At 40.8% G+C, this 14,350-nt stretch overlaps 1 protein-coding gene across 1 annotated transcript in view; it reads left to right on the forward strand.

Annotated features, from left to right (window-relative positions):
* Nucleotides 1-3,513: 3,513 nt before the first annotated feature.
* Nucleotides 3,514-14,350, forward strand: part of LOC137296029 (sarcospan-like) — a 48,303-nt gene continuing 37,466 nt past the window's right edge. Inside the window, exon 1 of the mRNA XM_067827666.1 lies at nucleotides 3,514-3,999. Coding sequence (XP_067683767.1) covers nucleotides 3,592-3,999 — 408 coding nt within the window. The 5' untranslated portion in view covers nucleotides 3,514-3,591. The remainder of the gene's footprint in view (nucleotides 4,000-14,350) is intronic.

Here is a 14,350-nt window from a genome sequence, read left to right on the forward strand (position 1 = left end):
TTACAAAGGTGTTACTGGGCATTACAAAGGTGTTACGGGGCATTTCAAAGGTGTTACGGGGCATTACAAAGGTTTTACTGGGCATTACAAGGGTGTTACAGGGCATTACAAAGGTGTTACTGGGCATTACAAAGGTTTTACTGGGCATTACAAAGGTTTTACAGGGCATTACAAAGGTGTTACTGGGCATTACAAAGGTGCTACGGGGCATTACAAAGGTTTTACTGGGCATTACAAAGGTTTTACAGGGCATTACAAAGGTGTTACTGGGCATTACAAAGGTGTTACTGGGCATTACAAAGGTGTTACTGGGCATTACAAAGGTTTTACTGGGCATTACAAAGGTTTTACAGGGTGGGCAGTACAAAGGTGTTACTGGGCATTACAAAGGTGTTACTGGGCATTACAAAGGTGTTACTGGGCATTACAAAGGTGTTACTGGGCATTACAAAGGTTTTACAGGGCATTACAAAGGTGTTACTGGGCATTACAAAGGTTTTACTGGGCATTACAAAGGTGTTACGGGGCATTACAAAGGTTTTACTGGGCATTACAAAGGTGTTACGGGGCATTACAAAGGTTTTACAGGGCATTACGAAGGTGTTACTGGGCATTACAAAGGTGTTACTGGGCATTACAAAGGTTTTACTGGGCATTACAAAGGTTTTACGGGGCATTACAAAGGTTTTACTGGGCATTACAAAGGTTTTACAGGGCATTACAAAGGTTTTACTGGGCATTACAAAGGTTTTACAGGGCATTACAAAGGTTTTACTGGGCATTACAAAGGTTTTACTGGGCATTACAAAGGTGTTACTGGGCATTACAAAGGTGCTACGGGGCATTACAAAGGTTTTACAGGGCATTACAAAGGTTTTACTGGGCATTACAACGGTGTTACAGGGCATTACAAAGGTGTTACTGGGCATTACAAAGGTTTTACAGGGCATTACAAAGGTGTTACTGGGCATTACAAAGGTGTTACGGGGCATTACAAAGGTGTTACAGGGGCATTACAAAGGTTTTACGGGGCATTTCAAAGGTGCTACAGGGCATTACAAAGGTGTTACAGGGCATTACAAAGATGTTACAAGGTCATTACAAAGGTGTTACTGGGCATTTTAGTATTATGAAGGTGTTAAAGGGTATTACGAAGGTGTTACAGGATATTACAATAGTGTTACATGGACACTGGAAGGGTGTGACTGGGTCATAACAAAGGTATTGCAGGGCCAATACAATTCAAATTGTTTTATCACAATTCCAGTGTCTGTCCAGCATGTGTACATTTCATAGAAACTTTATTATTTACACACTGTCACCTTATGACTGTGATATTGCTGAGTGTGTCGGAAACTAAACTCACTCACCCAGTTGTAGCTACATTCAATTCATTAGTAGTGCTTTTTGTAAGTAGCATATGAATATGAATATATGAATTGAGGATGCTGGTTTGTGGGTTATTATAAAATCTGTCCTAAACATCTGACTGAATGTTGTTAGCTGGCCCACTCCTGGCCATATACTAGAATGAAGCAGACAGAAATTAGTTATTTGATTGAGATGTCTTTTGCTGAATTGTGATCTAACTTGGAAAAATGAAATTGTCTGTCAGTTCACCATAACTGGTGCATATTTAGTGTTTTTTGTTTACTCTCAAGTTAGTATCTTTCAGTTTCAACAAGTTATTGTGGATAAAGCCAGTAACAGGTGACAGAGTGGTCTGTTTACTTGGAGATTAATTGAAAGATCATTCGTCTGTCAGCATACAAATTAATTTTATGTGCTAGATAATGTCTGCATGAAATTTGACTGAAGGAGAATAGAGAATGCTGTCAGGAAGAACATCACTATGAAACGAGTGATAAATTGAAACTTTGAAAAGTATTTGGGTGCTAATTGTGTGTAGTTTTATGTTGCAGTTCTTGAGGCCAGACAGACTGGCTGGTGATAAAAGAAGTGTTATATTGTGTTGGATTTGCACCGGTAACTGCTGGCACGGTGCAGACAGGTGCACAATGTGAATGATGAACACCGCACAGGATGATGTGTTTGCACAGACGAAGAACAGCTTGTTGAATAATCACTTTGCATGGTGTCTCGATAGATTTAGCTACTTCTGCTGGTTTATGATGACGTATACAGGTTAGTCTGCCAGTTCTGAGAACTTCGTGAATGATGAAATTTGAAATTATCAGAGGACATATTTTATCGTCGATATTGGACATGTTGATGTTTAGGTAATAATTTGTGATTTTATTTGTATTGGGAAGTCTAAACCTGTGTGCCACAGAGTGTTACTGGTGTGTTTCACCACTTAGGTAGTATACAGGTGAGTATCTCCACTTGAGGTAGTTTACAGGTGAGTTTCACCACTTCAGATAGTTTACAGGTGAGTGTCTCCACTTCAGGAGGTTTACAGGTGAGCATGGTAGGGACTTTGTTAGGACTGACCGGTCTCAGTTCAGGACAAAATGGGTTATTCCTGCTTTTAAATTTTTTCAGGAGTATCACAAGAGGAGTCCCTAGAAATGGTCTTCACACATAGTATTTGTATGAGACTTGAACACAGAATGAGCAAATGCTTTGCCCACTAAACTACTACACAGAAAGGTTTTGACTCTAGTATTTGATCATCCACCTTAACGTGCAGTTGCTGACTTTCCTAAGTGGATTTAAACTAAAACTGATATGTATACATTGTTCCACGAGATTTAATGGAAAGAAAGAGAAGAAAATTTAAATAATGAGCCCAACATTATTTTGAAGTTAAATGAGAACTACAAGCTTATTTGTGAAGCCTGATTGCGGAAGTTATCACTATAACTGAACAGACTGTATCATATCACCCTGATGTTGCTGACATTAGCGTGTACAGCTTACCCAAAATAGACACTGGCGTGTTGAACTACTGTTTAAACAGTTTCTTTTCGTTCATCTGAATCGTCTTCTTAAAGAGAATAATACTTTTCGTTTTCATAACTCTGTAACACTTGATTAAAAACAGAGCAAGTTCGAGTTGATAGTATTCCTGCTGACTCGGAGTAGATCATGAATCTCACTTCCTCCATATCTAGTAACATATCAGGAGCAAGATTAGAATAAACTCCCTATTATCCCTGATCTGATCCGATCTGATCCGCTCAAGCTGAAGTGGGAGATAGCTCACAGCATGCAGACAAGCCACATGAAATCTAAACACACAGTTGAAATTACATCTGCATTTGCCATTTCTTGAGGAATCCGCCTGTACAGCCACCAAGAAGGGTCTATATTTAGAGACAGTGGTTATAGTGAGGCTGACTCCAGCTGTAGAATTGTAGGCTATGGTAGAGAGACATCTACAGGGACACAGTTTACCAGACTGGTGTTTTGACACTCCAGCAGTGTGATGTGAACATGTGCAGTGTCTAACATGTGTTGTGACTTCTTCTTCCGGAATGGGTCCACAACAGCGCTGACAACAGCGCCGACCTCCATCTGACCAGGCTCACCTGTGAAGCTCTGATTGTCAGAGAAGGTGGAACAAGATTTACTGTTTTTTGAGCTTGTTAATCAAGGCGCCGATACTAGAAGGAGGATCAAAGCAGCATGGTGATTACTGGGCGGCCTCGGGCTCATTCCGCTTCCTCTATAAAGTTCAATTTAGTTTCTCCTCACAGTAAACTCGACCGTGGTACGGCACACAGCACACCGGAGCTCAGATCTATGCTGGTGGAACTGGAGACCACTGTCCCACAGAACCTTGTCCCTCCCAACTTCTCCAACTGTCACCGGCCTCGCCCGGCCAGGAGGAAGAAGAGGAGACAAAGGGACGTTGACACGGGGCGGTGCTGTTGCTGTGGATGTTGTCGCTGTTGTCGATGTTGTCGTATTCACATTTTGTTGGTCATTCTTCAGGTGTTGATTGGCTCTGGGATAACAGCCTTATCATTCTACCTGGAGTTTTATCTACCTGTAATCAGAGCTAGAGAGAGGCCGTATTGGGCAGGCATTCCGGTAAGTCAAATTTCAATTACTGTTTAAATTTTGTCTTCTTCCTAATACAGGTATTCTGACTTTTTTTTATCATTGTCACAATTTTGTCTTGACATTATTCCAGATGCTAAAAATGTGGTCTATAAATGCCGAAACCCTTGCTACCAAAGCCACATGTCAACACTCTTCTTATTCTTCTCATTTATGAAAAAGTTTCATTCCTCAGTCAGACATCTTGTTTGTGTTTGGAACAGTGTTATGACGATAGCCACTGACTGGCATAGGTGACAATGAAATTCACTCAAAATATACTCACTATGTAGAGCTTGCTATCTTTTTGAGATTTATTAGACTGGATTATTTCTTCATCACATCAACACATTAATTTATTCAAGCCCCCAAGAATGGTTACATTATATTTCATGTGTAGTTAGATATTACCTGAAAACATATTTCCCTATGAAACACTGGAAAACTGGAATTATGATTTCAAAAAAATGTATATCATGAGAATAATTTAATGTTATGATGATATTGTACAGCAATTGTGAAGCAGTGCTGTAACTTCTCCATTACCATGTTGTCACAGGCAGGGTGGCATGAGTATTGTTTGTAGACTGTTCAAGTTAGTGATAAAACAACAGTCTGCTTGCTTCTGAACAAATGGTATAGATTTGGATTCTGTGCATAAAGATGGTGCTCGCATGATGAGATTCATAGGGCAGAGAGGAGACTGAGTTTGGTCAGGACATGCTTTTCCATGTGGGAGGAAATATGTGGCAATATCTGTGTAAACAAGGTACTACATGCTTTCATCTTCGTGGTGAGAAAGTCATGCATGCTTCCTGGCACGGTGCTGGTCAGGTCTGCATGTGCTTCATATGAAGGGGGTCTGTGCTGGTCAGGTCTACTTGTGATGTATGTGCTAGGGCTGGGCTGGGTCCAAAGATTTACCTGGGCACCCCACTCTCCTTTTACCTTTACGTTAATTCCTGAGATCGGATTTGTAAGAAATGACAAATACCTAGAATTTTGATTTTTTCAATATCTTAAGTATGTATTATATTCACAGCAGGTGACTGTAAATTGTGTCTAAATCTTCAGAGACAATACAACCTTTTCATCTTAAAAGAATAACATATTACATTGTTTAATCTGTCAGTCATATCATCATAACGGGTCCAGGTATTGAGATGTGTACTGGGGTCCAACTCATTACCGACTCGTTGCAGCTCTCTGGGTGCCAGTCAGGTCTGCATATGCTTCATATAAAGAGGTCTTCTTTTGGTCTTCTGGTGAATATAATACAGGTCTAGTGCCAGTCAGGTCTGCATACAGGTGTTGTGGTGGTCAGGTCTACCTGTGTATGTATACAGGTGTTGTGGTCGGGTCTACCTGTGTATATAAAGGTGTTGTGGTCAGGTCTACCTGTGTATATACAGTTGTTGTGGTCAGATCTACCTGTGTATATATACAGATGTTGTGGTGGTCAGGTCTACCTGTGTATGTATACAGATGTTGTGGTGGTCGGGTCTACCTGTGTATGTATACAGATGTGGTGGTCAGGTCTACCTGTGTATGTATACAGGTGTTGTTGTCGGGTCTACCTGTGTATGTATACAGGTGTTGTTGTCGGGTCTACCTGTGTATGTAAAGGTGTTGTGGTCAGGTCTACCTGTGTATATACAGTTGTTGTGGTCAGGTCAACCTGTGTATATATACAGATGTTGTGGTCAGGTCTACCTGTGTATGTATATAGATGTTGTGGTGGTCAGGTCTACCTGTGTATGTATACAGGTGTTTAGGTACATACAGGTTAATATGACTATATATTACTCCTGCTACCAGAGCCAGCCAGGTGAATATGACAGTATATCACCTATGCTACCAGAGCCAGCCAGGTTAATATGACTATATATTACCCCTGCTACCAGAGCCAGCCAGGTGAATATGACAGTATATCACCTATGCTACCAGAGCCAGCCAGGTGAATATGACTGTACATTACCCCTGCTACTAGAGCCAGCCACTGGTGAATATGACTGTGTATCACGTATGCTACCAGAGCCAGCCAGGTGAATATGACTGTATATTACCCCTGCTACTAGAGCCAGCCAGGTGAATATGACTGTACATTACCCCTGCTACTAGAGCCAGCCAGGTTAATATGACTGTATATTACCCCTGCTACTAGAGCCAGCCAGGTGAATATGACTGTACATTACCCCTGCTACTAGAGCCAGCCAGGTTAATATGACTATATATTACCCCTGCTACTAGAGCCAGCCAGGTGAATATGACTGTACATTACCCCTGCTACTAGAGCCAGCCAGGTGAATATGACTATATATTACCCCTGCTACTAGAGCCAGCCAGGTGAATATGACTGTACATCACCTATGCTACTAGAGCCAGACAGGTGAATATGACTGTACATTACCCCTGCTACTAGAGCCAGCCAGGTGAATATGACTATATATTACCCCTGCTACCAGAGCCAGCCAGGTGAAAATGATTGTGTATCACGTATGCTACCAGAGCCAGTGAGGTGAATATGACTGTGTATCACCCATGCTACCAGAGCCAGTGAGGTTATGACTGTATATTACACATGATCCCAGGTCTCTTATGCCAAAATCCTTGCTACCATAGCCATATGTCAACACTCTGTAAACCATCACTATAGCACTCAGCCATATTCTTCTTATTTATGAAAAAGTTTCATTCCTCAGTCAGACATCTTGTTTGTATTTGGAACAGTGTCATGAAGATGACCTCTGACCGGCATGGAGAAAGGTCACAGGCTATTGTATTGAGACCAAATTTACACATGTGTCCATTATTTCCACAAAGTATGGTGAGAATTGTTCTCTCTCAAAGCTCTTATATATTTCGCAAGGAATTGTTGACATTTGCTGTTTAAAAACTATAACATTTTCCTTGAAGGTTTTCATTAAACAGCTATGTGAGACCGCAGGGGTTCCCGTGCATATTGTCAGTGGCCTTTCAGTAAGCACATGTGGAAACAGTTCAGGGAAGTCGGAGTAGAGATTTCTATGGAAACTAGGAATAAATGTTGCAAAAATATTTCTGTCATATTTCCACAACACTCTTTGCATATATTATTGTGATATTTGTCAAGTAGATTGTTCTGTCAGTGACTTGGAGGAGTCAAAAAACAACCCCCTGATTGTGCTTCAAAGCCGTTATTTGAATGCTTGAAAGTTATCGTGGTATTGCTGATATGATGCGAACAGCAATTCTGTGTGTTAAAAGATCCAAGGTTTCAACAGAAGAGACTATAGACTGATATGGTTTGCCATCACCTGACCTGTATAAGGCAGACAAACAGATTTTGTAGTCTGTGATTTGAATAGGAAGGATGGGTTTAACCACCAACACACACCTTGGATTAACACCCTCTGATTGGCCACTGCAACATCTTAGACCTTCCTGTTGTATATCATGATTAACACCTACTAAAAGCCCAGGACAATACCTTAGACCTTCCTGGGGTATATCAGAATTAACACCCACTAAAAGCCCATGACAATATCTTAGACCTTCCTGCAGTATATCAGAATTAACACCCACTAAAAGCCCAAGACAACACCTTAGACCTTCCCAGCGTATATCACAACACCCACCAAATACCTATCACAATATCTCAGACCTACCTGCAATATATCAGAATTAACACCCATTGAAAGCCCATGACAATATCTTAGACCTTCCTGCAGTATATCAGAATTAACACCCACTAAAAGCCCAAGACAACACCTTAGACCTTCCCAGCGTATATCGCAACACCCACCGAATACCTATTACAATATCTAAGACCATCCTGCAATATATCTGAATTAACACCCATTGAAAGCCCATGGCACCACCTTAGACTTCTTGGAGTATATCAGAATTAACACCCACAGAAAGCCCATGACAATATCTTAGACCTTCCTGCAGTATATCAGAATTAATACCCACTAAAGGCCCATGACAATACCTTAGACCTTGCTGGAGTATATCAGAATTTACACCTACTAAAAGCCCAAGACAATGCCTTAGACCTTGCTGGGGTATATCACAACACCCACAGAATGCCTATTTCAATATCTTAGACCTTCCTGCAATATATCAGAATTAACACCCATTGAAAGCCCAGGACAATACCTTAGACCTTCCTGGAGTATATGAGAATTACCATCCACAGAAAACCCATGACAATACCTTAGACTTTCTGCAGTATATCAGAATTAACACCCATATGAAGCCCATGACAATACCTTAGACCTTGCTGGAGTATATCAGAATTAACACCCTTTGAAAGCCCATGACAATACCTTAGACTTCCTGGAGTATATCAGAATTAACACCTGCTAAAGGCCCATGACAATACCTTAGACCTTGCTGGAGTATATCAGAATTAACACCCACAGAAAGCCCATGACAGTACCTTAGACTTTCTGGAGTATATCAGAATTAACACCCACAGAAAGCCCATGACAATACCTTAGACCTTGCTGGAGTATATCAGAATTAACACCCACAGAAAGCCCATCACATTACCTTAGACCTTCCTGGAGTATATCAGAATTAACACCCATGCCAATACCTTAGACTTAGGTCTACTTAGGGTGGAATAGGTCTTCAGCAACCCATGCTTGCCATAAAAGGCGACTCAGCTTGTTGTAAGAGGCGACTAGCGGGATTGGTTGACACATGTCATCGGTTCCCAATTGTGCAGATCGATGCTCATGTTGTTGATCACTGGATTGTCTGGTCCAGACTCCATTATTTACAGACCGCCGCCATATAGCTCGAATATTGCTGAGTGCGGCATAACACTAAACTCACTCACTCACTCACCTTAGACTTCCTGCAGTATATCAGAATTAACACCCACAGAAAGCCCATCACAATATCTTAGACCTTCCTGGACTATATCAGAATTAACATCCACAGAAAGACCATGACAATACATTAGACCTTCCTGGAGTATATCACAATTAACACCCATTGAAAACCCATCAAAATATCTTAGACCTTCCTGGAGTATATCAGAATTAACATCCACAGAAAGCCCATCACAATACCTTAGACCTTGCTGGAGTATATCACAATTAACACCCATTGAAAACCCATCACAATACCTTAGACAAATTTGAAATCGAAAGAAATCCCATCACAATACCTTAGACTTCTTGGAGTACATGTATATCAGAAATGCCATAGACCTGTGCAAAGTATAACAGAATTAACACCTTCTGATAGGTCATCACAACATTTCTAACTCAGAAGGGCTTCCACTACACCCATCAGTTATGGAGGGCTGCTATCTCTGGTATATATCTTCTGTGTGAGATAGTGAAGGAGAGTTTGTATCCCCCCAGGATCTGATAGTGTGTGACTATTGAAGCTTGAATGGCTTGGTTAAATAAACACTGGGGGCAGGAAAACAACCAATCTGTCCCCCAGATTCTCTCTCCCAGGTAATCCTCCTCTGTATAACATAGCAGAATGTGGTGGTACGGTGGAGAGCGTAGGTGCTGGGGTTGGGTCCCATAACATACAAATGTTCCACAGTCTTAATTTAGGACTGAGCATGATCATATAGGCAGGTACATGGTAGTTACATGTGAAGTAAAATTTCATAAGGTAAGGTAGATACGATATTTATTGTATAGCATTCCATGAAGAAACAGTGGCAGTATTGTATAAACTACAACCATAAACATGGTAGGTACACAAGTATAGAAATACTCACATACTTTCCACATGTAGCTATTCCATTTTGCAACCATGTAGTACAGTGACAAGGAAACAGTATGACTATGAAGAGTTACAAGGTATGAGGAGTGCAAGGAAACAGTATGAGGAGTACAAGGTATGAGGAGTAAGAGGAAACAGTATGAGGAGTACAAGGAAACAGTATGAGTGCAAGGAAACAGTATGAGGAGTACAAGGTATGAGGAGTAAGAGGAAACAGTATGAGGAGTACAAGGTATGAGGAGTACAAGGAAACAGTTTGAGGAGTACAAGGTATGAGGAGTACAAGGTGTGAGGCGTAAGAGGAAACAGTGTGAGGAGTACAAGGAAACAGTACGAGGAGTGCAAGGTATGAGGAGTAAGAGAAAACAGTATGAGGAGTACAAGGAAATAGAATGAGGAGTACAAGGTATGAGGAGTAAGAGGAAACAGTATGAGGAGTACAAGAAAACAGTATGAGGAGTAAGAGGAAACAGTATGAGGAGTACAAGGTATGAGGAGTAAGAGGAAACAGTATGAGGAGTACAAGAAAACAGTATGAGGAGTACAAGGAAACAGTATGAAGAGTACAAGGTATGAGGAGTACAAGGAAACAGTATGAAGAGTACAAGGTATGAGGAGTGCAAGGAAACAGTATGAGGAGTACAAGGAAACAGTATGAGGAGTATGGGGAAACAGTATGAGGAGTACAAGGAAACAGTATGAGGAGTATGGGGAAACAGTATGAGGAGTACAAGGTATGAGGAGTGCAAGGAAACAGTATGAAGCGTACAAGGTATGAGGAGTACAAGGCAACAGTATGAAGAGTACAAGGTATGAGGAGTACAAGGAAACAATATGAGGAGTACAAGGAAACAGTATGAAGAGTACAAGATATGAGGAGTACAAGGAAACAGTATGAAGAGTACAAGGTATGAAGAATACAAGGAAACAGTATGAAGCGTACAAGGTATGAGGAGTACAAGGAAACAGTATGAGGAGTACAAGGAAACAGTATGAAGAGTACAAGGTATGTGGAGTACAAGGAAACAGTATGAAGAGTACAAGGTTCGGAGTACAAGGAAACAGTATGAGGAGTACAAGGAAACAGTATGAGGAATATGAGGAAACAGTATGGAGAGTACAAGGAAACAGTATGAAGAGTACAAGGTATGAGGAGTACAAGGAAACAGTATGAAAAGTACAAGGTATGAGGAGTGCAAGGAAACAGTATAAGGTATGAGGAGTACAAGGAAATAGTATGACGAGTACAATGTATGAGGAGTACCAGGAAACAGTATGAAGAGTACAAGGTATGAGGAGTGCAAGGGAACAGTATGAGGAGTACAAGGAAACAGTATGAGGAGTATGGGGAAACAGTGTGAGGAATATGAGGAAACAGTATGGGGAGTGCAAGGTATGAGGAGTACAAGGAAACCGTATGAGGAGTACAAGGTATGTGGAGTACAAGGAAACAGTATGAAGAGTACAAGGTATTCGGAGTACAAGGAAACAGTATGAGGAGTACAAGGAAACAGTATGAAGAGTACAAGGTATGTGGAGTACAAGGAAACAGTATGAAGAGTACAAGGTATTCGGAGTACAAGGAAACAGTATGAGGAGTACAAGGAAACAGTATGAGGAATATGAGGAAACAGTATGGAGAGTACAAGGAAACAGTATGAAGAGTACAAGGTATGAGGAGTACAAGGAAACAGTATGAAAAGTACAAGGTATGAGGAGTGCAAGGAAACAGTATGAGGAGTACAAGGAAACAGTATGAAGAGTACAAGGTATGTGGAGTACAAGGAAACAGTATGAAGAGTACAAGGTATTCGGAGTACAAGGAAACAGTATGAGGAGTACAAGGAAACAGTATGAGGAATATGAGGAAACAGTATGGAGAGTACAAGGAAACAGTATGAAGAGTACAAGGTATGAGGAGTACAAGGAAACAGTATGAAAAGTACAAGGTATGAGGAGTGCAAGGAAACAGTATAAGGTATGAGGAGTACAAGGAAATAGTATGACGAGTACAATGTATGAGGAGTACCAGGAAACAGTATGAAGAGTACAAGGTATGAGGAGTGCAAGGAAACAGTATGAGGAGTACAAGGAAACAGTATGAGGAGTATGGGGAAGCAGTGTGAGGAATATGAGGAAACAGTATGGGGAGTGCAAGGTATGAGGAGTACAAGGAAACCGTATGAGAAGTACAAGGAAACGGGAGTACAATGAAACAGTATGAGGAGTATGAGGAAACAGTATGAGGAGTGCAAGGTATGAGGAGTACAAGGTGTGAGGAGTATGAGGAAACAGTATGAGGAGTACAAGGAAACAGTACGAGGAGTGAGGAGAATTTGGTTATACATGGAATCTGTTCAACACTGTAGATCGGATGTAGATCTTAGATGTTGTCTCGACGTCTGTTGTAAATGTTGTTAAGAAATGTTCCTTATTACAGAATGAAGCAATTCTTGATCATGGATCCAGGTTAGAACTGGTCTTCAGTAACCCATGTTTGTCATAAGAGGCGACTGACAAGATCATGTAGTCAGACTCGCAGACTTGGTTGGCATGTCATTGGTTCCTAGTTTTCGAAGATCAATGCCCATGCTGTTGATCACTTGATTATTTACAGACCGCCGCCATGTGTAATATTGCTGAGCATGGTGTATAACTGAATTGACTCATTCACAATTCAGTAAACTGAGTGGAACAGAGGGAGGAGACAGAGGGGGGAAAGGAAAGGCACTTGCAAGTGGCCTCTGCCAAACACTGATACACATTGTTAAATGTAGCATTGTCTAATGCCCTGTTTCACTCATTTGTGAAGGAAATAGCTATTGTGATTCAGGATCCTCAACAAAAGGCATCTTTAACCAGCACAGGTTCTCGAGGATTATATTGCATGATACTGGGACTCCTTCAACAATGCAGAGAGTATACACAACATTCCCCCCACTGCCGCCCTGTAGGATCCAGATTGGCACAATTACATTGACAACAAACATGGCTTTGAAAATGAGGAAGCTTTCTGTTTTTATATTTCTCTCTTCAAACTTCAACTTGTTATCTTCAAGCTCATCAGAAAAACTGAGAAACTTTACATACCTGGCTAAACTGGTAGCTTTCAAAAATTGCACGTTCCTGTTAACCCTTTCCGGGCAGTGTTCTGCCAAGTGATGTTGGATCATTGTGAGTCTGTTTTGGAGTGGGTCTTAATTTAGACAGTGGTAGTGCTATTTCAGCATAGTGCTGAACAGACTTTTGACAATTGTGCTGCATTTTAATAAACTGAATGGAGCAAAGGAAGTACGGCGTGAGTGAGTGAGTGAGTAAGAAAATGAGCCTTAACTGAGTGGCCTCTGTGAAACTCATTAATTTGTGATTTATGATCTAATTCATTCATTTGTGAGGGGAATATTTCCAGTGTGCATGTTTGAAGTCCTCCATTTATTAATTGTTGACAGTGAAAGCCTTACAGCACCTGTGATGTCCATCTCCAACACATCAACACACTTGGGGATTAAAGGGAAAACTTGTATGAATTCTGATAAAATCACTATAGCTTTTAGTGTGTGAGTGCAACTGTCAACAAGGATCATGTGTGATTTAAATGGCAGCTTAAGGTGAAAGCGTATGTTAGCTCAAATATTTAATTTCCTTTTTAGATAGCTTTATTATGTATGTCACATGCCACTTAAGCTATCAGCAGCTGTCTCCATGGCTGCACTGGTTATGGAGATAACTTCTAAGGTGGTGCCAGTACTTAAAAAGATGAAGTCTGGCTGTCCAGATGCTTGTCACAGGAAACGTTGGGGTGAGGGAGCAGGATAGTTTTGAGGGGGGTGGGGGGTAGGTACCTTGACTTAATCGGAAGATAGTTGGAGGTGGCACAAGTATTGTTGTCTGTGTAGGAATGACATTGTTTCATGCCTTGTGGTAGAGCATCCAATATATCATTTGCTTTGTTAAATCGTTGTGGCAATATACATCTGCAATTTCATTTATCAAGTCTTTTATTGGTATATTATTTGTGTTTCGAGAAAAGAAATCAACAAATAATCCATTTAGCCAGGCATGTAGTGTTTAAATGCTTTTGGCAATGGATATATCCAGTTTTTCACTCATAATTGCTTTTTTAAATTTTAGAAAACAGGTATCCAATATTTCACTTGCCCAGTCTTGTATGAGTTTATGATTTCTGCCAGTGGGTATTCTCTGTTTAAATTGTCCAACCTTTTTCGTTTTAGTGAATATTGATGAAAGGCATGGAATATTTCACTCTTCCAGTCCTCTACTGTTTTATGACTTGTGAAACATGAATCAGGTGTTTAACTTTACTCTCATTTATCCAGCCTGTACAACCTGTGATTGTGGGAACCCCGCAATCTCTTCATTCGTTAGTTTATTGCTGTAGGAAGTGGCCTTTGCATCCTACAAGCATACACTGAGAGACATGAATTACAGGAGTAGACAGATAGATACCAAGTAAATATGTCTGCAGATATCTTTCCCTGTTGGGTCTACTGAATTTCTTGCTAGAGTACTATTCTCCACGAATTATATTCAACAAGGTCAAATGGTCGCCATCAAACCTCAAGGTTTTGTTGCGTAAATTTAA

This window comes from Haliotis asinina, chromosome 9 (genome assembly GCF_037392515.1).
Source record: "Haliotis asinina isolate JCU_RB_2024 chromosome 9, JCU_Hal_asi_v2, whole genome shotgun sequence".
Taxonomy (NCBI): domain Eukaryota; kingdom Metazoa; phylum Mollusca; class Gastropoda; order Lepetellida; family Haliotidae; genus Haliotis; species Haliotis asinina.